Source organism: Tachyglossus aculeatus, chromosome 19, assembly GCF_015852505.1.
Source record: "Tachyglossus aculeatus isolate mTacAcu1 chromosome 19, mTacAcu1.pri, whole genome shotgun sequence".
NCBI lineage: Eukaryota > Metazoa > Chordata > Mammalia > Monotremata > Tachyglossidae > Tachyglossus > Tachyglossus aculeatus.
The window spans coordinates 12,963,165-12,988,270 of NC_052084.1; the positions used below are offsets into that span (position 1 = coordinate 12,963,165).

At 45.2% G+C, this 25,106-nt stretch overlaps 1 protein-coding gene across 1 annotated transcript; it reads right to left on the reverse strand.

The window, feature by feature from the left end:
* Positions 1–9,454: 9,454 nt before the first annotated feature.
* ATF3 (activating transcription factor 3) lies at positions 9,455–24,579 on the reverse strand. Its single transcript, XM_038761458.1, has 4 exons — positions 24,475–24,579; positions 15,225–15,468; positions 13,642–13,749; positions 9,455–12,108 (listed from the first exon to the last, which is right to left on the reverse strand). The coding sequence occupies exons 2-4, from the start codon at positions 15,462–15,464 to the stop codon at positions 11,911–11,913; spliced, it is 546 nt and encodes a 181-aa protein (XP_038617386.1). The 5' UTR covers positions 15,465–15,468; positions 24,475–24,579; the 3' UTR covers positions 9,455–11,910.
* Positions 24,580–25,106: the final 527 nt, after the last annotated feature.

A 25,106-nucleotide genomic window follows, 5' to 3' on the forward strand; every position in this document is an offset into this window, starting at 1 on the left:
GAGGTGGTGCAGTAGTAATAGAGTCTGGGCCTACCAAGGCTGGAGCAAAGTGGGTACAGGAGGTAATTGCTCTGAAAGAAAAGACGGGGAGATAAGAGCCCTGCTATCTTGCAGGCTGTTTCCAGAGATAACAATTCTGAAGAACTGTCATCAGTGTGGAACCCTGGGGGCCCAAGAGAGAAACTCAACAGCCTAAGAGCCACATTTGGGTGTCTCTGTAACCAGCTGCTTTTTAAGATTGAGCCAGGGCATCCTGACTCATCATCATCATCAATCATATTTATTGAGCGCTTACTGTGTGCACAGCACTGTACTAAGTGCTTGGGAAGTACAAATTGGCAACATATAGAGACAGTCCCTACCCAACAGTGGGCTCACAGTCATCAGGGGCTGAGGAGCTCCTGAGGACCTGGGAAAGGGGTTGGGGGAAATGTCTGAATTTGTGACATTAAAATGAGCAACATGCGACTTCTTTGCACAGTAAGTCAGCACCCATGGCTTTTGAGTCATGAACTCAGAGAGTTTTGGTAAGCCAGACCCAGGGGTGAGGTGACAGACTGAGGGCTGGGGAGGAGCAGCCTGTCAAGAACTGGTCTGTCTCTGAGCCAACAGCAGGGATTCCCAGAGCCGAAAGTGAGTCAAAATGAATTCTACATTGGGCAACCCAGGGGCAAGGCAGGGCCAGTTAAGGATGAGATCTTAGCTTGGCACCTTTCTGGGCGTAGCTTGGTGAGAAAAGGAAATCAATTGTGTCTTGACTGATCAAGAATTCCCCTCTAGTCTGTAAGGTCCTCGTAGACAGGAAATGTGTCTACCAACTCTGTTGTGTTGTACTCTCCCAAGTGCTTAGTACTGTGCTCTGCACACAGTAATTGCTCAATAAATATCACTGATTGATTGAATTCCAAGCTCCGAAGTGGGAAAGAAACGTAGAAAGGGAGCTGGAAGGACTGCTTCTGCCTAAAAGCAGGACCACATCTAGGTAATGGGCAGGTAAGCATCCCTCTCTTCTTGTCCTAAGCCCCATTTTTTCATGTGTCTCCCAACCTCTACCTTCTGCCTAGTGGAACAATCTTGGGACTAGAGTCAGGCAACCCAAATTTCAGCCCCAGCTCTGACTCTGGTCTACTGTAGGACCTTGGGTGAGTCCTTAGCCTCACTGGGACTCTGTTTCTCATTTGTAAAATGGGGAGAAACTAGATTGCGATCCCTGTTTAGGAAAGGGATTGTGCCCAAATGCATAACCTTATGTCTACCCCAGTGCTAAGCACAGAGTTAAACACTTAATAAATCCCCTAATTATTGTTATATTAGTCTGCTACCCTAGTCATCTTTCTAAAACATCATTTGTCTTTCTATTTCTATAAAACCTCCAATGGCTACTCATTTCCCAAGCAGAAGCTCTTGACCACTGGCTTCACATCTCTACACCAGTTTTCTCATTGCATATTTGTTCTTTTCCCCTGCTACTCCCCAGCTTGCCCTCTTTACTCCTCTCAAGTCACCTTTCTCACCATACCTCATCCCTCTTGACTGCTGCCTCTGACCTTTTGCTCACACCTCTTTCCCTTCCTGGAAACTCTTTCCCTCTTCAAATCCACCAGACCACAGGACTCCCCCATCTTAAAATACCCACCCAAAATCCCATTTCCTCCAGGAAGTTTTCTGGCACCTCAGTCAATCCCAAAGCTACTCTCAGCATTTATGCATTTGTAGTCATGCTTACCACTTTTGCATATCTCAATCTATGGGCTCCCTACTCATTTATTCATCCATTTCCACTTTCCAAACTCTTTCTATTACCAGATGTATCTTTGTTCTTTCCTCCGCTCCTCCTACTTGTAAATTATTTGTGACTGCCAGTCTTCCTCATTCAAATAGAAGCTCCTAGAGGACAGGAACTGTGTTTTTTACCTCTACTGTACTGTCCCAAGTGCTTAATATGGTCTCTGCCTTCAGTGATAGCACAGTGAACACAGGGATACCCCACAGTTCAGCAGGGTCATGTTCCTTGAAAACATGGCTATATCATGGGGTATGTTTTCTCATAGATGTATATGAACAGAGTTGCACAGGCAGTGTTTGAGATGGCAAATTTTATAGGATTATTTTAGAGGACTTTGGCAAATAGCAGGCTCACTGTCCAGAAAGACACTCTTCCATCGTGGACTCCCCCCCGCCCCCACTCCACAGCTGTGCTGTCACTACCCCACCCCACCACGACTGCTGGCCCGTGGCATAAAGAGTCCCAGGACACCTGGCTCCAAGATCCCGATTTCCACCCTGCTAATGCATCCTTTTTGCTCTACACTGTCTGAGAGACAATGGGTCCAGCATGGGGGCAGAGGGTAGGGGAATTTCAAGGGCAGGGCTACCTGCCATGGCCTCATTTCTGCTCCTGAAACAGACTCCTCCCAAACCCGGAGTGCTGATGGATGCCTGAAACCAAAGCTTCCCAAGCCTGGTCTGCAGAGGGCCACAGTTTGAGGTGTCCAACGACCACATTAGCAGGCTCTTCTACTCCTTAACGCTCCCTTAGCTTGTTTTCCGCACCTGGAGTGAATATCCAGCTCACATAACCCTAGTTCTTTTAGACTGTGAGCCCTAGTTCTTTTAGACTGTGAGCCCACTGTTGGGTAGGGACTGTCTCTATATGTTGCCAATTTGTACTTCCCAAGCGCTTAGTACAGTGCTCTGCACATAGTAAGTGCTCAATAAATACGATTGATGATGATGATAGTTCTGCCCCTGAAGGAGCAGGAAAGTACCAGACCCTGCAACTCTAGCTCCTCCTTCCCCTCCCTCCTGACACAGAATTCAATTTCCACAGACTTCAAGAAAACAAACAAACAGAAAAAAATCATCTGTCTTCCCTGTGGGTCGGGTGGACAATACCACTTGTAGGATCACCACAAAATCCATCTTGGGCATATATGTCTCCAGGAAGTAGGATCATAAACTTTCAAGGCTGAAAAGATCATCTCATCTGCCTGCCTCGCTATAGATAGCTGAAGGCTATGCTAGCCATCCCCCTGCCTCTGGGTATGACTGGCCATAAACAAACCTGGCCAGAAGGGTTAAGGTCCTATTTACAGGCCTCCAAAACGAAGCTTCCACAGCCTACACTTGCAAACCATTCCAGTGACTAAGAGTACCTGGTAACTTAAAAAAAAATCGAGGCAGACATGTGGGAGTTGAGCTGCTTTCTTCAGGCATCATTTCGAGTTTCCACAGCAGGCAAAAGTGAATTGCTTGGGTTTTCCCTGTACCTTTCATCTACGGCACTCTCAGTCCTGCTCCGATTAGGGTCACGAACTCTATTTTCCAGCTGAGGAAACTGAGGTTAACTAAACTGCTTCAGCTCAGCTTCCTTGCCTGGTCAGCCCAGGGAGAAGTCTGCTCCGAGAACCAACGGGCACTCCGGGCTGTGCTGAGGGATTCCAGAATGGGTTGCTGTGAGGGGCTAGAGGCAGGTGGGGTTCGTGGCTGAGCAGTTGAGACTTTTAAAATGAACATGGAGGACGGCTAAGGATCATAGTCCTGCCCTAGGCCAGCGACATGGCCAGCAATGGCCTTAGAAAAATCTGTGCCCTGAGATGCATGCAATAATGACAGTAATTGTGATCTTTGTTAAGTGTTTACTATGAGCCAAGAAGCAGCATGGTGAAGTGGATAGAGCATAGGCCTTGGAGTCAGAAGGTCATGGGTTCTGATCCTAGCTCCGCCGCTTGTCTGCTGTGTGACCTTGGGGGAGTCACTTCACTTCTCTGTGCTTCAGTTACCTCATCTGTAAAATGGGGAATGAGATCGTGAGCCCCACATGGGACAGGGACTGCATCCAACTTGATATGCTTGTATCCACCCCAGCGCTTAGTACACTGCCTGGCACATAGTAAATGCTTAACAAATACCAGTATTATTATTACTGTTACTAGCTATGCTAATCACTGGAACGGCTAGAGGATAATCAGATCGGACACGGTCCCTTTCCCACTTGAGCTGCACAGTCTAAGGAGGGGGGAGGGCAGAAACCTAATCCCCATTTTACAGATGAGGAAACTGAGGCACAGAGGGATTAAGTGACTTGCCCAAGGTCTCAGAACGGGCAAGTGGCAGAGCTGGGATTAGAACCCAGGTCTCTGGATTTATAGTCCAATGATCTTTCTTCTAGGTAGGCGGCTTATGACATCACACACATTGTACTGACACACAGCAGGACATGATGAAGTCATATGCTGTCATTTTGCAGAAGTTTGTCAAGTTCCACCATAATTGGCCTGCCACTAAGGTGTTTTCTGAGAGACCCGAATCATGATTCCTCCCCACACAATGACTCCATCCTGTGACTGTTCCGGGTCTGAGTGAACTGTGATGCTCCTTCTGAGCCAATCCAAATCAGATGCAGATGTCATCATGGAAGGAGGCTGGGAGAGGAAAGTAAGTGTCCTGGATATGCAAGCTTCTGATGGGGGAATGGCCAGATGAAAACTGGGCCGACCATTATGAAACCAGATGAATGGCCACCGTAGCCCCAGAGCTAGAGGGTTTCTTGTCACAAGAGCACTTCATGACTAGTCCCAGCCCTTCCCTCTGCCTCCTCTCCACGCCAGTGGTGGCAGCAGCCTTCTGGGGTCTGGGTCGTGTGGGGGTAAGAGAGACAAAGACTAAGGGTGAGTCAGCTTCCACTTCTCCCTCATCTTCTCCCCTACCCTGACTTAGTTCTTTCTTGAATTCTCACATCTCCTGGGCTGACTTGTTTTCCCCATTTGGGGAAAGAATGGAGATCAAAGGAATGTGACTTGAGTCAAGCTAGAGTAAACCATTAATCCTGCCCTCCCGACACTCCTTCAGTCTTCCATTAAGTCAGACATTAATGATTAATAGGTTGTTTTCCTCACATGGCTATTAGGATTCAACCTTCCCCACCCCCACTCTACTAAAGAGAACTGGACTCACTGCTCCTTCAGCCCAGGGTCAGGAATCCACCTTTGCTCCAAAAAACTATGGAGAAAAATGCTCCAGTGACTGAAACCCCTAAAGGAAATCTTTCCATTGGGAAGCAAGGGTTACCCCGCAAAAACTGGGGATGCTTAATGCAACAAACACTTCTTTGACTCATCATCAGTGGTACCTATTGAGCACTTACAATGTGCAGAGCACTGTACTAAGCACTCGTGAGAGTACCACAGAGTTGGCAGACGCGTTCCCTGCCCCCAAAGAGAGATTTTCCTTAGGGGTGGAAGGCAGATTTTGTTCTTGAGGATGGGAGGGAGAGGCTCCCCCAGTCAAGGATGATAACTGGGGAATAAATTATCACTGAGTTAATAATGATAATAATAATAGTAGTAATAATAATAGTGGTATTTGGTAAGCATTTACTATGTGCCAAGCACTGTACTAAGCGCTGGGGTGGATACAAGCAAATCAGGTTGGACATAGTCCCTGTCCCACATGGGGCTCACAGTTTCAATCCCCATTTTACAGATGAGGTAACTGAGGCACAGAGACATGAAGTGACTTGCCCAAGGTCACACAGCAGACAAGTGGCAGAGCCGGGATTAGAACCCATGACCTTCTGATTCCCAGGCCCATCCTCTACCCACTATGCCATGAAAGGAACACTGACAAGCAGGAGACCGCCCACTGGAAGTGAGGAGAGGAGGGGAGAGCGCCGAAAGAGGATCCGAGGAGTGGTGGGGAGAGGGGGCCAAAGGAAGGAGAGGGAGTCAGACCAGGGGCCAAGGAGATAGAAGTTCTGATCTCAGGGTCTGGTCTGATCTCATCTGATAAGTGCTTAGTACAGTGCTCTGCACACAGTAAACGCTCAATAAATACGACTGATTGATCTCAGGGTCTGGTCTGCCCCTGAGGGTTTGCCTGAGGCTTCAGGGCAAACCACTGAAAAGGGTCTTGTAAGTGTTTTGAGCTCAAGGAAAGAATGTAACAGATGTGATCTAATCCCACACAGTTCTAGTCACTTCATACATCTGATTTCTTTGTTCTCCCCATTCCCTAGAGAGGCAGAGTGCTTAGAACAAATGCATTGCGTCCAGTAGGCATTCAAGAACCACTGCTGCTGCTATTACTACTATTACCACCACCTCATCAAAAGCAAAAAAGTTCACCATCCAGGGGCATTTCAGGAAACAACAAATGGGATAATCTAGTAGAACGAACACACACACACACACACCCCCACACACACCCCACACACAAACACACACGCATCCCCCCCAACCACTTTCCAGCACCCAGGGACAACCTTGGAAAGGAAACTATGAGGCTTATGAGCAGCAAAGAACAGAGGACTAGGGCTGTGTCCATAATGGCCCAGTCAGGTGGAAAGTTGAGCAATTATCCAGTGAATTCAGCCTGGGCAGTCAGCCAATCTGAATGTCATTACCCCCAAATTGCCTTTTTCCTCAATAGCAGGACTATTTTTCTTTCCCAATTATCCAGATAATAGCCTCCACTCTCCTCTGTGTCAGGCCCATGTGTAGGGGCAAGTTGTCACCCCACCCTCATTCCCACAACACTTATGTATAGAGATACTAAGAGGCTCAGAAGGACCTGGGTTCTAATCTCTCCCCCTTTTAGACTGTGAGCCCACTGTTGGGTAGGGACTGTCTCTATGTGTTGCCAATTTGTACTTCCCAAGCGCTTAGTACAGTGCTCTGCACATAGTAAGTGCTCAATAAATACGATTGATTGATTGATTGATTGATTCTAATCCCAGCTCTGCCACTTATCTACTATTTGACTTTGGGCAAGTCACTTAACTTCTCTGTACCTCAGTTACCTCATCTGTAAAATGGGGATTAAGACTGTGAGCTCCCTGTAGAACAGGGTCTGTGTCCAACTTGATTAGCTTTTATCTATCCAGTGCTTAGTACAGTGCCTGGCATATAGTAAGCACTTAACAAATACCACTGTTATTATTATTAATAATAATAATATCTGTCCCCTGCTCTAGACTTCAAGCTCCTTCTGGGCAGGGAATGTGTCTACCAACTCTTTAGCCCTCAGTACTGTGCTCTGCACACAGTAAGTGCTCAGTAAATGCCAGTGATGATTGATTGATTGAGTAGCCCGCCAGTGGAGGTTCAGCTACATGCCTCCATTCACCACCACCACACTTCAACATGCTACCCATTTCCAACGTTTCTCCTGAATCCTACTGTAGTTGCAATTACAGTCCCTCACACAGATGAGCCTCCTCACAGCAATTTTGGTTTTAACTTCCCAGAGTTTACTCCAATTCTCCTGAAGTATTTAGTGTACAAATGAAACTTATATTGACAGATTTGCCCTGGTTATTCCAGCGGGATACCAGGGTCAGTGTTACGGTGGACCAGTCTGGTAACCATTGCTGGGCTGAGTGACCCTGAAGTCCCTTTCCATCCACTGCTTTTTAGACTGTGAGCCAACTGTTGGGTAGGGATTGTCTCTATATGTTGCCAATTTGTACTTCCCAAGTGCTTAGTACAGTGCTCTGCACATAGTAAGCGCTCAATAAATACGATTGATGATGATGATGATGCTCCTCCCTGACTCTGACTGAGGCAAAGAGCCACGGCTCCTCTTTCCTGGCTCTAAGGGCTCCTCAGCTTGCTGCAGCTCAATAATAATAATTATGATATTAAGCTCTTACTATGTGCCAACCACTGTACTAAGCCCTGAGGTAGATACAAGATAATTAGGTCGGACACATTCCCTGTCCAACAAGGAGCTCACAGTCTAAAGGGGAGGGAGGGCAGATATCTTATCGCCATTTTACAGATGAGGAAAAAGAGGCCCAGAAGAATTGACTTGCTCAAGATCACAAAGCAGGCAAGTGGCAGAGCTGGGATTAGACTGTGATCCCGCTGTTGGGTAGGGACTGTCTCTATGTGTTGCCGACTTGTACTTCCCAAGTGCTTAGTACGGTGCTCTGCACACAGTAAGCGCTCAATAAATACAATTGATTGATTGATTGATTAGAACCCAGATCCCCCTAGCCCCAAGCCTGAGGTCTTTCCACTAGGCCAGAGTGGAGCTGCGGGGATCAACGAACTCCCATTCCTCAAATCCCATGCTCCTACTGTCAGATCTCTCACTGGAACTTCTCAGGAAGAATTTCAGTCAGGCTGGTGCACCTAGTGTGCCTAAAGTGTGCCCCACCTCTGACAGGCCTACAGTTGCAGCCCCCACTTGCTCCTGACCCTAAAAAGAGGCTTTCATTTTGAGAAAAAAGCAACTGACACTAACTTAAGTGATCAGGGGTGTGAGACAGTTTCCATACAAAAGTAGGCTGAAATGATTAGGATTTTTTTTTGTCTGGAAAGATGAGATCTGATCAGAATGTGATTGAAGTCTGTAAATAATATTAATGATAGTATCTGCTAAGTGCTTGCTATGTGCCGGGCACTGTATTAAGTGCTGGGGTGGATACAAGCAAATCGAGTTGGACATAGTCCCTGTCCCACATAGGGGTCACAGTCTCAATCCCCATTTTACAGATAAGGAACTGAGGCACAGAGAAATGAAGTGTTTGTACATATTTATTACTCTATTTTACTTGTACATATCTATTCTATTTATTTTATTTTGTTAGTATGTTTGGTTTTGTTCTCTGTCTCCCCCTTTTAGACTGTGAGCCCACTGTTGGGTAGGGACTGTCTCTATATGTTGCCAATTTGTACTTCCCAAGCGCTTAGTACAGTGCTCTGCACATAGTAAGCGCTCAATAAATACGATTGATGATGGTGATGATGATGAAGTGACTTGCCAAGGCCACACAGCAGACAAGTGGCAGAGCCGGGATTCAAGCCCATGACCTTCTGACTCCCAGAAGGTCTATCTATCTACTATTCTATCTACTATCTACTCTTCTATTTACTATTGCCATGCAAATCAAAAAGGGTACAGGCTGGGAAAACAAGGAATAATTATTCAGCAAATCCCACCCCCACAGAACCAAGAGATCCCCACAGTAGTGTAAAGGGAACACATTCGAAACAAAAACAGAAGGAAGTTTTCCTTACCAGAGGGTGGTCACCATACAGAATGTGTTACCTCAGGAAGTTGGGCAAATCAAAGATATCAACAGATTCAAGGAGGGTTCAGATAAATAAATGGCCAAGAGGTCCACCCTGGGTTATTAGATGGGGAAAAAGGTAGCGATGCTGAAAGACAAATCCCTAAACCAAAAAGGCATTACACTGTTCCTCCAAGCATTCTTTCCAAAGCAGTATTCTAGCTGGATGGGACAATGTGCTGGCTCTATAGGGAATTTCAAATCCTACTTGATTTAAGCCCTTTGTGTAAACAATTCTTGGGGTAAAACCATTCGTTCTAAGCATATATGAAAAGAATGAATGAACCAACTTATCAGCAAACATATATTAATATTTTTTATTAAAGTATCAAAACATAATAGAGTATAGAAAACAAATTATTTAATGCATTTGTTAAAAAGTTCATCGATTTTCCTGAATAGACATTGACTAAACTCATGCACTGCATTTCGTATGTCTATTTTTTTCCTTTTCGCCACTGCTTTTCTGGACAGTTGAAAAATTAACTCCAGTACCATAATTTCTGAATACTAACATCCGTTCACAAACTGGGGCGGAAGGAGAAAAGAGTTATTCAACTCAACAGTTTCCATAAAAACAGATTCTCTCTGACAAAGGTAGTGGCACCATACAGACATTTGGCATCCTGTAAATAACATTTATGAGTAATGAAGCAGCAAAAGCATGACGCCTGCGTCACAGAGAATACAGTTAAAAACAATCAATTAATAATTTTAAAGGAGGAACACAGTTAACATGGATGTGGTGAACATTGAACAATATTTCAGTGCGAGTATCATAAATGCTATAGTAGTCTATATGGAGTGCGGGCTGACATTTGAAACAAACAAGCCCAAATCAAGGAATTTGGTACTAAGACAGTGTTAAACATTCTTTAGAGATGATGGAAATTACATTCTAATTCAAATTTATTTGTAATTTCAGTTAATTTAGTGACACATCTTTTTTTATAAATTGATGCCCTTTCTCCACATTCGAACATTCACTGTCGTAGGGTACATGAAATCCAAATTTGCAACGTAAGACATTACAATGTATTTGCTCTAAGGTCATTTTTATTAAAAGAGGTTCTGATGCAGAATATAAAAGAAAAAAAAAGTAATAGGATTTGGTTAGAAAGGTAGCGGGTATACTCTTGGTATTTGCACAATAAGAAGCTGGTGATTGAGGTATCTATTGGTTTAGCCTTCAGAGTGCTGTTAATGTATTTTATCATTGCCCTACTGGTGTAAAATATTATGTATTGTGGCTCCATTCTTACTGGCTGCTTTGTTTCAATGCTTGTAAATGTGACATTGAGAAGTCTGACACCATTGATTGAGGTATGGAATTTTGGATGTGAGGTCAATCGGCTTCACATGGTGGTGTCCCAGAAAGCAGAGTTGGAGTTTAGAGATATATAATATTAGACACCAAAAAAAAAAAAAAAAAAAGAAAAAGGACAAAATCCCAACAACCCCAAAACAAAACAAAAAAAGAAACCAGCACAACACCTGTGTTTACCATTTGGTTTTGGTTTCAATATTTATTAGATTGACTGGTTAGGAAGATTAGTGATAAATAAAGCAATATTGCCTCACAGAAAATTGTAATGATAATATTGAATAGGATAAAACAATCTAAGGTTTTCACAGAAACGTAAGACTTTAAACATAAAGTATGTAGAGGACTTTGGCCCAGAAGCACTCCTAGTAGTTGTGAACATCCAGGGTCATATTTAAAAATTTTAAATGACCCCAAAAAACCTTAACATCACCAAACCCTAAAATTTCATCTGGCATCCCAACAGTGCCTTCTCTGACTGCAGTTACCATCAGCATAAAAAAGAAAGTGACTTCTCTTAGCTGTTCTGTCCTCAAAGCTTTCACGAGTTTATTGCAAAAGATCTTCTATTGTTATACTGTACTCTCGCAAGTGCTTAATACTGCGTTCTGCACACAGTTAAGCGCTCAATAAATACCACTGGTTGATCGATTGACCTTAGCCCCTTCAGAGAGGCTAGACCTTTTTTCAGCTCTGTTTTCGCAACATAACCTACGATTCTGTTTACAGTAGATATCTTGTAAATTCTGCCCACAGATCCCCGCCCATTACGTCTTGGGGCTCAGGAAAAAAGATGTCTTTTCCTTCAGGGCAAAACTGCACTTCCTGGCGAAGGAGAGAGAGCATTGCTCCAACTGACTGGAAATGCAAGCTCCGTTACTTGAGCATTCTGCAAGAAAATGCAACTCTCAGAATCCAGATCTGAGATGAGTCATATAAAAATCCACACAAGTGTCGTGACAAAAAGTACAATGCTTAGTTCTGAAAATAAGGCTTTGCCAACGGTAATTCCCGTTACATATTAGCACATTCTGCTAGAAAGCACAATCCTGTCATGGCAAAACTTGGAACACTACTTGTAGTCTGCTTCCTCTACCAGCCGCAAGGAAAGCCACTGTCCAGGCACTGCTCCCTGTACCTTGTGTCCCATTGCAAGAACCGTGTTCTGCTTAAATCAAAGCACGTGCAGGTACTGAACACTCGCAGAAACCCACGCCCCTGGCAGGGGCTGTCTTTAACTTCTAGGAACAGCCAAAGATGGCAATTTCTAAAACCTAGAGTTGAGGCAGAAGTCTTGCTCCCACGGGACAAAACTGGGTCTTCTGAATGGAAAAGTCCCTGCTAAGCCAACCCGATCCTTCTTGCTTAGCAAAGTAATCTCGCCTGTCTAATGGTACTTGACTAATAAGATCCTAGAGATGCATAGTAATTCAGATCTCCCATGGCTTCAGGTATTTTTTTGGTGCAAAGGTAAATTAGGAGGGCTCCCCCGTTGCCTCCTCATGGCCGTTTAGCTCTGCAATGTTCCTTCTTTGATCTGTTGGATAAAGAGGTTTCTTTCGTCTTCAGGTGTCCTTCCATTTTGTGCCCGGACTATGCACGTGGGCCGGTGGAGGTTCAGCATGTATATCAAATGCTGCTTCTCATTCTTTAGCTCCTCAATCTGAGCTTTCAGCTCAGCATTCACACTTTCCAGTTTTTCTGACTCCTAGAAGACAGACAAAAATGGGGCATTAGATAGGCAGCTGACAGGACTGAGTCAAATGGATTGCGATTCTGATGTTATCTTGGGCAGAAAGAAAGGGCTTAATCTTGGTTCAGATCTTTTACCGTTCATGTGAAAGCCATACCTATGTCATTTTCCAGACTTGCTCTGGGGTGTGTGTGTCAACACAGCTTCCTGCCTATTTCCAAAGCGCAACGTCTTCGTTGCGCTTTGGAAACTGGGTAAATTTCCAGCTGGCAACTGTGGCTGAATTTTGCCCAAGATTCTGAATCTTGCCCAATGGTAATGATCTCACCACATTGCACTGTCCTGGGAAATTGTGCATAAAATGTATTAGGGAAACATCAAATAACGGAAATACATCCTGGAGGTGATTATCTTTGTTCCTTTGTTCCCCTCGCAGCAAGGGACATTAAGTAGCTAGGTTACTGAAGAGTGCTGAGACTAAATAATTCATCTTCTCATGACTGTATCCTGAGGTGAGATTTCAACACATTTGTTTTCTAGCCACAGTCTTTAAAAAGTTTGCTAAGCCACATGATACGTTATTAAATTGGATACTGCCAAAAGATGTCTCATTGTACGGAACCCTCGACATCCTTCACATGTGTTTGCCGGACTGTTACAGACTAAGGTGGACATTTTCAGTGAAAATAAATTAAAACACTGCAGCACAGCAATGATTCTGTCAGATGCACATGAAATCCTGACAACTACTTTGAACTGAGGTCTCTGGCATCCAGAAAGGAACTGGGCTACCATATTATGCCGAGGCTTACCTGGCCCTCCCCAGTAGCTTTGGCAACTTTGACCATGATTTTTTAAACTATTCCAGCTGGACTTCCTACCCTAGCAGAGCTCTGTAATATCTCAATATTCTTAGATCACACCTCCTGGATGATAATAATAATAATGGTATTTGTTAAGTACGTACTATGTGCCAGGCACTGCACTAAGAGCTGGCATCTCCCTTTGCAAAGGAGAGATGGGATGGGGGAATGGGGCAAAATTTCAATCTGAGGATCCTGGGGAAGTGCTCTTGGATGACGGGGCAGCAGGGCGATAGACACATAAGTCATTTTTTACCCTTTAGTCCCTGCCGAGAAACAGGCAAGGAGCAACTCAGGTTTACTGGTTGGACAAGATTCACTTCCAGATCTTAAAGGGGAGCTGAGTGAATTCAGGCAGCTTCCCCTGCTTGGGAAGGTGACTGAGCCCAGCTCTGGAACTGCACTGACCGGACGGGCAAGAATGGAGCTGTGGTACGAGTACAGACTGGCTGGGGTGATTAAAATCTGGGCACCCCAGATGAAGCTTGCCTTTCCCGCACCTGCCTTTTGTGCTACTGGATTCATGACAGTGACAGAGCTGCCCAGCCCAAGGATCTCCTTCCCCTGTGGTGAATTTTCCAAAAACCAGCATGGACAAATTTGCCTTTTAGGCTCAGAACTTTGTTCAGTCCCTGAGTGAGGAGTGGGAGAAACAGAAGGAGAAGGGTCAGAGACAGCCACTCACTTTTTGCAGGCATTCTGTCTTCTCCTTCTTCTTGTTCCTGCACTTAGCCGCCGCAATTTTATTTCTTTCCCTCCGCCTTTTTTTCCTTTCATCTTCTTCAGGGACAAACTAGAAAAAAAAAACGTGGAAACTTGTCAGAAAGCAGTAAATACATCCAAGAAGCTATGCTCATCAAATGCCCCCAAATGCTTTTCGCTCATTTTAATAGAGCACCAATTTTTAGTCATACAAGCTGCTGATATCTCTAGCCCCAAGCACTTGCTGGGAGAGACGGGATCTGTAAGGAGGGAGTGAAAGTTAGTCTGCCTTTCAGGTATCTGACTTGGGCAAATCACTTGACCTGAATCTCTGGTGTAGGTCAGGTTCTTCATCTGTGACCTGAGAACTGATACCACCTGCCATCCCCTTTCTGTGGAGAATCATTATTGTTCCTAAAGCATGAGGTCATCCTTGGGGAGGGCTTGCCCCATCTGGGAGGAAGATTAGCTGGACAGCAAATTTCCCTGTTAAAGTTCCTTAGAAGTCCCTGGGTTTGCATTTGTTGATCTAAAAATGTGTTTTTCGTGAAACAGGTTCATCTCAATGTAGAATTATAGACAGAAAAAAAAATTGTAAGCACCTCAATCCAAAGTGTAAAGTTTGTTAAAGTAGGAGTTGACTAGTATTGTGATCTTCAACAGTCCAGTGATTTACTGCAGCATTAAAGCTGAGAGTCCAAGGTGATACTCTACATGAGTTCTGCCCTGAATGAGCCCAAGAGCTTCACCAGCTGTCCAAACTGGTTTCAAAGCCAATAGTCACATTATGCATAATACTCTACGCCAACACCCGTGAGAAGTAGGAAGTAATTGGGGAGAACCTAGGCCTAAGGCACTAGACCAGACTTCCTATTTAACAGAATTTACACAGATTTTTCAAAGTCTCAACCTAAGCTCCACTCTCTCCCCTCACCCCCAAAAGCATGTAGAAAAAGGTCTGAGATCCTGCCCTAGTCTGATGGGTTGATAGGTAAGCGATGACCTGTTTACCCCAGGATTCAGCCTATATCGGGGGGCAAAGTCCTGTTGAAATGTATGGGAGCTTACAGAGGGAATACATTTCAGGAAGCTCAGGAGTCACAGTCTTTAGCCCTTTCACTGTATCTAAAAAGCACCCACCATCCTGACTACCACAGAACAGAAGCGAGCCACCTAACTTCAAACCAAAAAACTCTGGAGAAGTTTTTACCCCCTGAAAGTTTTCTGCCCATTCCTCAGAATCAGTTTACATAGGCTCCAGCTTGATAGGTCCCTGGGTGACTGGACTGGACTTCATGGGGATAAAAGATCCAGGTAGAGACTGACTGCCTACAGAGAAAGCCCCAAAGCCCAGAGGAAGGGCCCCAGGGCCCACATCCTTTCCCTGGGACCAACCTAATTTGTTATTTAGGAACCACAGATGCTGCTTAGGGAGATCCAATTTACAGTCCAAATAACACCCAAACTGAAGATATTAAAAATGAATGAGTCCCCTGACTCATCCCGTAACGGATGCTGCCAGTTAGCAAACTACATTAAAGTAAGGGTCTCATTTAAAGATAGTACCTCTGCTTTCATGATGGACATTTCGATTGGCCTATCAGACACCGTGACGGATTCCAGCGTAGAGGACATCCTGTGACACAGGTGCTTGTTCTGGATCGCAAACCTCAGCTCTTCTTTGACTAGAGGTGTTAGGTTTGTGAAATCCTCAAACGCTAGTGAACCGGCAGGGGACAAACAGGGGACAATGGCAGTGGCACTGACTTCCGAGGCAGCGACCTGGCCTGGGTGTTGAAGCATCATTTTGCTGAAAGAGACACAAACAACCAAACTGCTAAATATGTTGTCAGGAATGCTATCAGACTCCCCACATCCTCCCCAAAAAATGAAATAGAAAAAAGCTGCATAATCCCTTCCGGGTCATTTATTCCAAAGCCAGGACTGTGTTAAAATAGGGGACACAAAGACTATTTGATGACAGTGTTGTTGGGGAGATTGGGGTGTTTCTAAGGGAAGCCCAAGCATGTTGGAGTTGACATCCCAAGGAGTACCACCGAGAGTTTGGTTCTTAAAACAGTTCACTACATTATTTCTATTCATTTCAATGAAGTGAAAAATTTAAATACGTTTTCCGCCTCAAAATTAAGGCAGAAGGACGGCCTGAAATCTAGGGAAGTGGGACAGTGGGTAAATGGTATCTTAAAGTGTCTCCCTAGAATAATATTTAAAATCAAAATAAAAGCATACACAAACATCACCTCAGCTATCTAGGTACTTTCTAAGTGGTTATCACTGAATGCCTCCAACAAGAAAAGTTGAAGTAAGCCAGAACAGATTGGGAGAGTAAAGTATTAAAACGAGACCGTAAACGATAGTAAACAAAGACGTGTGGGTTTCTTTTCCCCAGATCATTGATGAGAATCTGTGTTATTACCCTATTATATGATTATGTGAAGAAACTTCACATAAGATGTCTACACTGTCTTATGGGAGGGACAGGTACAACCCCCAGGATGAGAAATGAGTGGCAAGGGATGTAGCAGGATAAAGAGAGAGGTGGGCAGTAAGCATTCAGGGAAATCCAAGGAGAAGAATGGGGAGCGATACAAATGATTCTACTGTTTCGTATGTATTATTTTCCAGTAAATCCCACCCACTGCCTCAGCACACCCTCAAAACCGCAAATCAAACATTTTGGCAAGGGTTGACTTGGCGGTACTCATTTCCTTCTTCCCTTCCCCACAACTCTCCAAACGGGTTAAGGTGACCCTTGATGTCAACTTCATGGAGCGATGGAGGCCACTGCCTCTGTGGATTTCTTGCAGGGGAGTAGAGGAGATGATGCCACAGTTTTTGGGGCTGGATTCCCAACTTCACTCAACCCAGGTCTTCTGCAAGACCTGAGTGCTCCTAAGCAGGACTGAAAAGACTTAAAGTCAGACCTTTCTATCCGCTACACATTTCCAAGCCAGTCTGTCACTCCCATAGCTCCCACTCCTCCTCCCCAACCAAAGCCTAACCCTTTCCTTCCCTCCACACTCAGCATTAAAAGTTGGCATTTTGGGGAGGAGTCTTGTCTCTTAAAAAAAAGCAAGCCTCTATTTGTTCAGCCTGGATTTGCGAGCTCAATTCTTTTCCTGCTCCCCGATTTTGCCCTTTAGCTCTGCAAGAAACCATGAGAGCTGCATTTGTGTATGATAAGCAGAAACAGGTTTAATGAATAATAATAATAATTGTGGTATTTGCTAAGTGTTTACTATATGCCAGGCAGGCACTGTACTTCACCCTGGAGTAGATAATAAAATATTTATTTTAATTTGTTAGTATGTTTGGTTTTGTTCTCTGTCTCCCCCTTTTAGACTGTGAGCCCACTGTTGGGTAGGGACTGTCTCTAGATGTTGCCAACTTGTACTTCCCAAGCGCTTAGTACAGTGCTCTGCGCATTGAAAGTGCTCAATAAATACGATTGATGATGATGATAATAATGATAATGATGGCATTTGTTAAGCGCTTACTATGTGCAAAGGACTGTTCTAAGCGCTAGATACAAGAACTAGCAACCTATGTGGGTGTGCATACTGCAGCATTCATTTTACGTATGTATATATTTGTGTCTCTGTGTATTTTTAATTGAGACATCCTCCTGAAGAAGTAGACTATCTTCCCAGAACTCGGAATTCTTAAAATGCTGAGGCAGGTCGGGGACGCCAATTCTGGAGTGGTTTGTAAATTCTGTTCCAAGAGCTTCTGCCCATGAGTCAGATCTGAACTACTTATATCCCTTAATCCTATAATCTTGGAAAGATAGGAGAACACACCTCTCTGGCGGATAATAAACTTCTCCAACAGTTCGGCTTTCCAAAGTCATAGTCTTAACATTCTCCAGTGCATTCATGGATTCCCTCCCCTTTTCAAACTTTACTGAAACTGAAATGGCTTCTGGATGGAATCCTCAGCCATATGCATGAGCCTTTGGGGTTAGCTTTGTTGAGAGTAACAAACAGCTTAATACAGCAAGGGTAGTTCCGTTTCATTCTGTTGCAAATGAGAATAACTCCTGTTCTCCTCTGCATTAACTTATTATGTAAACAATCTTTCAGTCACGGTGAGTCCTCAATCCCTACAGATTTATGTGCCTATCCATAGTTTATTTATTTATATTAAAGTCTGTATCCCCCTCTAATCTGTAAGCTCGTCTTGGGCAGGTAATGTTATATTGTTGTGTTGCACTCTCCCAAGCGCTTTGTACAGTGCCCTGCACAAAGTAAGCGCTCAATAAATGACTGTGAGCCTGTTGTTGGGTAGGGACCGTCTCTATACATTACCGACTTGTACTTCCCAAGCGCTCAGTACAGTGCTCTGCGCACAGTAAGCGCTCAAGAAATACGATTGAATTAATGAATGATTGATGGCTTGTCCAGTCGGAGAATTTGGAAGATTGTTTTTGGTCTTATAATCAGCATTCCTGCCAAAAGAAGCTGAAGAATTTAAGTGTCTTGGGACTTTTCAGCGCAATCCATTTGTGAGCAATGATTTGGAAAAGAATGCTTTCTAGTGTTTCAAGATCTCTTTATAAAATGAATCAGTTCTATCTTTAAACTCTTTGGTCTTCTATTCACCTGGCCAGAGGCTTAAGGGAATTAGAGGATTTTTCTAGTTACCATCTTCACTGTTACCCATATTCATTCATTCATTCAATCGTATTTACTGAACACTTACTGTGCGCAGAGCACTGTACTAAGCGCTTGGGAAGCACAAGTCGGCAACATATAGAGATGGTCCCTACCCAACAACAGGCTCACAGTCTAGAAGGGGGAGACAGACAACAAAACAAAACATATGGACAGGTGTCAAGTCATCAGAATAAACAGAAGTAAAGCTAGATGCATATCATTAACAAAATAAATAGAATAGTAAATATGTACAAGTAAAATAGAGTAATAAATCTGTACAAACATATATACAAGTGCTGTGGGGAGGGGAAGGAGGCAGGGCGGGGGGGCTGGGGAGGAGGAGAGGAAAAAGGGCTCAGTCTGGGAAGGCCTCCTGGAGGAGGTGAGCGCTCAGTAGGGCTTTGAAGGGAGGAAGAGAGCTCGCTTGGCGGATGTGTGGAGGGAGGGCATTCCAGGCCAGGGGGAGGACGTGGGCCGGGGGTCGACGGAGGGACAGGCGAGACCGAGGCCCAGTGAGGAGGTGAGCGGCAGAGGAGCGGAGGGTGCTGGCTGGGCTGGAGAAGGAGAGAAGGGAAGTGAGGTAGGAGGGGGTGAGGGGATGGACAGCCTTGAAGCTGAGAGTGAGGAGTTTTTGCTTGATGCGTAGGTTGTCTGGTAGCCACTGAAGATTTTTGAGGAGGGGAGTAACATAACCCATACTTATATGTCCTACTACATTGTAAGTTCCTTGTGGGCAGGGCTCATACGTTTACCCACTCTTCTGTATTTTGCCCAGAGCTTAGAACTCTGCACATAGGAAGCGCTGAGTAAATACCAATGATTGATTGATCGATTAATGTACACTTCTCTCTTTCAAAACATAATTTGGCCAGGAATTCGGCTGTATTATATCTTTAACTGGACAAGGTGTATGGAGGAATCCTAGAAAGATTGCCTTCCTTGCCACCTAACACGAAGGGTCGTGCCATCTACCAACCCTAGTTCCTCCCTCTACATCTCTCCCTGTTTCTCTAATCGATTCTGGACCTCTAAACCGCAAATTTGTCCAAACCTCCTTTGAACCTACTATTACAGTCAACCAGCACTGCTCCTCTGTGCTAATGAGTCCCGGAAATTTACCACACTGTGTGAAAAAAATGGTAGTTTTTTTTTTGTTTTGAACCCACCACTTTTAAGCGCCAACGGATACCACCATTTAGCTGCTAAGGGGTCCTATCCACACCCTTCATGACTCCAATCTTGCCCTCTGTCAGTCTGTGATTGTCCAAGACTAAATAGTCCTAATCTCTTCAGTCTGTCCTTAGTCAGAAGCTTTTCCATTCCCCATATTATCACCCTGATTGCCCTTCTTTGAACCTTCACCAGTTTTGCTCCCATTATCTGAAATAGCTAGTTTTCTTCATGACCAATCCAAAATGTTGTCACATTCGCAGTTTCCTCATTTAGTAGAAAGTGAAACTTCTCTAGTGTGTTCCTTAAGAAGCTAAATTTGCCGGAAATCCAACTCCTAAATTTTCTTCCTAGTGGTCATTTCTATGCTGACTTGACACTTAAAATTTTCTTCTTTCTCACGTGGACATAACTTCGCCTTATGACTATATTTTGCCAATACCGATTTTATTTCCCCTTTTCTTAACTGTAGCTGGATGATTTCAGTTTTATTTCTCAAGTCAGATTCATTTCTCCGTGATGCTGATGCAATTAAAATGCCACTAGTCAGTGTTTAACCGTAACTGTGATGAAGCCCAGTTGGGTTCACAGTCTTTCCGCTGTCTGACTGACATTTAGATTGACACCCAGGCAATCTTGTCTCCAACACTTCTCAACAGGTGCTAGCTGGAAGACACTCAGGAAGTCAATTCACCTCGGACTTTAGCGACCCCGGCCCCACCCTCTTACCTCCCAACTCTGTTGGACAACATTTGAAACAACTGTCATCACTCTTGGTCCAGTCATGTGACTTGGAGCAAGTCACTTCACTTCTCTCTGACTCAGTTATCTCACCTGTAAAATGGGGATTAAGATCCGTGAACCCCAAATGGGACAGGGACTGTGCATGTCCAACCTGATTACCTTGTATCTACCCCAGCTCTTAGGCCAGTGCTTGATACATGGTAAGCACTTAACAAATACCATCATTATTATTATTAATTAAAGAAGGACGCATGGAAGGAAGAGAGGAAATTTAACCGACGAGAGATGGCCGTCATCTTCTTTCTCAAGTGCTTACTAACGCAACTCAACCTCAAGAAAGAAAAAGGGAGAGTTGTAGGATTAATTTCGATCATTCAGCATCTCCAAACTCCCTCTTGTTCCCATCAAAAAGGGAATTATCAGGAGAATGTCTCAACGCTCCACTTCTCCTGGAACCTGGGATGGAGTATGGCCTAGTGTCAAGATCAGGGGACCGGGAGTCAAGAACCCTGGGTTTTAGTCCTGACTCTGCCACCGGCCTGCTGTGTGATCTCAGGCAAATCTCTCAACTTCTTGCCACCCGTTTCATCATCATAATATTAAAACTGTGGTACTTGTTAAGTTGTTATTATTTACCAAGCCCTGATCTAAGCACTGGGGTAGGTACAAATTAATCAGTCCCTGTCCCACATGGGATTCACAATCTTAAGTAGAAGGGAGTAGGATTTAATCCCCATTTTACAGATGAGGAAACAGAGGCACAAAGAAGTTAAGTGACTTCCCCAAATTCACACAGGAGACAAGTGGCAGAGCCAGGATTAGAACCCAGGTCCTCTGACTCCCAAGACCATGCTCTTTCCATGCGGCTTCTCTATTCTCAACTGTAAAATGAGGGTAAGATATACACCCTCTCTTCCTCTTAGACCGTAAACTCCACATGGGAGAAGGACTGTGTCCGATCTAATATTTGGTATCCACCCCAGAGTTTGGCAAACAGTAAGTTCTTCAGAAATGTCACCATCCTTATTTATACTATTATCTCAATTACCAATCTCTCTTGGACCAGGCTTGAGTTTGGGTACGGGGGAAGGAGAGACGCCTATATGATTATTTGTGGATTTTATAAACATTATTGCAAGTTTTTAGTACTGCTGTTCCCTTAAGCAGAGATATTACAAGAACATCTGCGGAGAAGAAAAATAAAAGTGAGGGGCTGGTAGGGCAGCTAAGTAAAACCAAATAGCGTGTCGTTGACTGGGATAGCCTGCAAACTCTAGCTGAACATTTTTAATGCAATGAGAGTTCATTCTATCCTGGCTTCAATTCAGAAAGCAAGCGCGGTCCGGTAGAAAGAGACCAGAATTGGGAGTCAGGAGACTTGGATTCTAATCCTGGCCCTGCCACTTGCCTGCTGTGTGATCTTGGGTGAGTCATTTAACTTCTCTGGGCCTGTTTCCCGATCTGTATAATGGGGACTAAATACCTGTTCTCCGGTGAGCCGGCCCCATGTGACAGTGGGTCTGCGTGCGATCTGATTATCTTATCTGCTCTACCTCCAGAATTTAGCACAGGGTTTGGCACAGAGTAAACGCTTAACAAACGCCACTACTGTTATTAAAATGGGTCTTCAGGATGGCTGGGATAGTCCTATCTTGATAATAGATGATTATTAAGAAGTCGGTTAATTATATTGTAGTAACGTGGGAGAACCAAATGCAACCGGGAAACGAAAACAGACAACAACAATAACAACAACAACAACAACAACACCTGTCATGCCCAGGGCCCGGGCAGCCCAAGCCGGCTGCTTGGGAATTGAGGGGGTCCCACTTTCCTCCTGGTTAAACTTTCCTGGCGCACCTGAGCTCTCCCGCTTAAACTTTCTCCCGATTTTGGTGTCCCGGCGCTTAGTCGAGCGGCCGACACCTAGTTCATTCACTCATTCAATCGTATTTATTGAGCGCTTACTGTGCGCAGAGCACTGGACTAAGCGCTTGGGAAGTACAAGTCGGCAACATGTAAAGACAACAACAACGGGCTCACAGTCTAGAAGGGGGAGCCAGACAACAAAACAAAACATGGAGACAGGTGTCAAAGTCGGAACAAACAGTAAGCGCTGATCAATCAATCAATCAATCATATTTATTGAGCGCTTACTGTGTGCAGAGCACTGTACTAAGCGCTTGGGAAGTCCAAGTCGGCAACATATAGAGACAGTCCCTACCCAACAGTGGGCTCACAGTCTAAAAGGGGGAGACAGAGAACAAAACCAAACAGACTAACAAAATAAAATAAATAGAATAGATATGTACAAGTAAAATAAATAGATAAATATTTTCCTGCTGCCATTTCCCGACGCTTTGGCGGCGCCCCCACTTCCCCGGTAGCGTGGCTCAGTGGAAAGGGCCCGGGCTTTGGAGTCAGAGGTCACGGGTTCGAATCCCGGCTCTGCCCCATGTCTGCTGTGTGACCTTGGCCAAGTCCCTTAACTTCTCTGAGCCTCAGTTACCTCATCTGTAAAATGAGGATTAAGACTGTGAGCCCCATGTGGGACAGCTTGATCCCACTGTATCCCCCCCAGCGCTTAGAACAGTGTTTTGCACATAGTAAGCGCTTAACAAATGCCACCATTATTATTATTATTATTATTAACAAATGCCATCATTATTATTAAGTGGGGCTCCGAGCGCGCAGGGCGCCACCTCGTGGTCACCCCGCGCGCCGCGTCCCCGGCCGGTCCCTCAATCAATCAATCAATCAATCGTATTTATTGAGCGCTTACTGTGTGCAGAGCACTGTACTAAGCGCTTGGGAAGTACAAGTTGGCAACATATAGAGACAGTCCCTACCCAACAGTGGGCTCACAGTCACACCCTTGCCCGCCCATCCCATAATAATAATAATAATAATAATAATAATAGCATTTATTAAGCGCTTACTGTGTGCAAAGCACTGTTCTAAGCGCTGCACGACGAAGGGAGCCCCTCCCTCCCTCGAGGACCCTCCTTTATTTATTTTACTTGTACATATCTATTCTGTTTTATTTTGTTAATATGTTTGGTTTTGTTCTCTGTGTCCCCCTTCTAGACTGTGGGCCCACTGTTGGGTAGGGACTGTCTCTAGATGTTGCCAACTTGGACTTCCCAAGCGCTTAGTACAGTGCTCTGCACACAGTAAGCGCTCAATAAATACGATTGACTTTTTGATTGACCGCGTCGCCCCCTCCGTAGACCGACTTGTCCGTCCCTCGGCCGCCCCCCGAAAAAAGTTGCGGGTCTAATATTTGGTATCCACCCCAGAGTTTGGCAAAAAGTAACTTCTTCATAAATGCCACCATCCTTATTTATACTATTATCTCAATTACCAGTCTCTCTTGGACCACGCTCGAGTTTGGGCACAGGGGGAAAGGGAGCCGCCTAGACGATTATCTGTGGATTTTAGAAACATGATGGCAAGTTTTTAGTACTGCTGTTCCCTTAAGCAGTTAGTCTAAGAACATCTGCGGAGAAGAAAAATGAATGTGAGGGGCACTTGTCCGTCCCTCGGCCGCCCCCCGAAAAAAGTTGCGGGTCTAATATTTGGTATCCACCCCAGAAGTTCTTCATAAATGCCACCATCCTTATTTATACTATTATCTCAATTACCAGTCTCTCTTGGACCAGGCTTAAGTTTGGGTACAGGGGGAAAGAGAGCCTCCTATACGATTATCTGTGGATTTTAGAAACATTATGGCAAGTTTTTAGTACTGCTGTTCCCTTAAGCAGATAGTCTAAGAACATCTGCGGAGAAGAAAAATAAATGTGAGGGGCACTTACCCGTCCCTCGGCCGCCCCCCGAAAAAAGTTGCGGGTCTAATATTTGGTATCCACCCCAGAGTTTGGCAAAAAGTAACTTCTTCATAAATGCCACCATCCTTATTTATACTATTATCTCAATTACCAGTCTCTCTTGGACCACGCTCGAGTTTGGGCACAGGGGGAAAGGGAGCCGCCTAGACGATTATCTGTGGATTTTAGAAACATTATGGCAAGTTTTTAGTACTGCTGTTCCCTTAAGCAGCTAGTCTAAGAACATCTGCGGAGAAGAAAAATAAATGTGGGGGGCACTTGCCCGTCCCTCGGCCTCCCCCAGAAAAAAGTTGCGGGTCTCGGGTTCTTTGGGAAACTTCTCCGGACCGCTGAGAAGTCGGAGGGGATGGGGGGGACCCCCGGCAGCCCCAGACCTACCTCTCCTCTCCTGCCTTGGCCTCGTCCTGCCAGTGCTCGGGAGGCAGCCGGGGATCGGGATTGGGATCGGGATCGGGATCGGGATCGGGACCGGAGCCGCTCCTCCTGCCTCCACCTCGCCGGCCGGGACTCTGGCGCTCACCGAGGTTGCATCACCTCCCTTTATATGGGCCCAGTGCGGAGCGCTGGGATTTACTCCCGCTTGCCCGGCCGGGGTTGACGTAATGCTATTAATAGCTTCCCACGGAGGGAAGGGGGGGAGAAGGACACACAGAGACCGAGACAGAGGGAGGGAGGGAGGGAGGGAGGGAAGGAAGGGCGGGGGAGAAGACGACGACGACGACGAGGAGGAGGGGCCGTGGACGGTGATGCAAGGGCCCTCGGGGGGAGGAGTTGCAAAGGAGAGACACACAAAGAGACACACACACACACACACACGCAGGCTCAATCAATCAATCAATCAATCAGTCGTATTTATTGAGCGCTTACTGTGTGCAGAGCACTGGACTATCGCCCCCCGGCCCACGTCCTCCCCCGGGCCTGGAATGCCCTCCCTCTGCCCATCCGCCCTCTCTTCCTCCCTTCAAGGCCCTACCGAGAGCTCACCTCCTCCAGGAGGCCTTCCCACACTG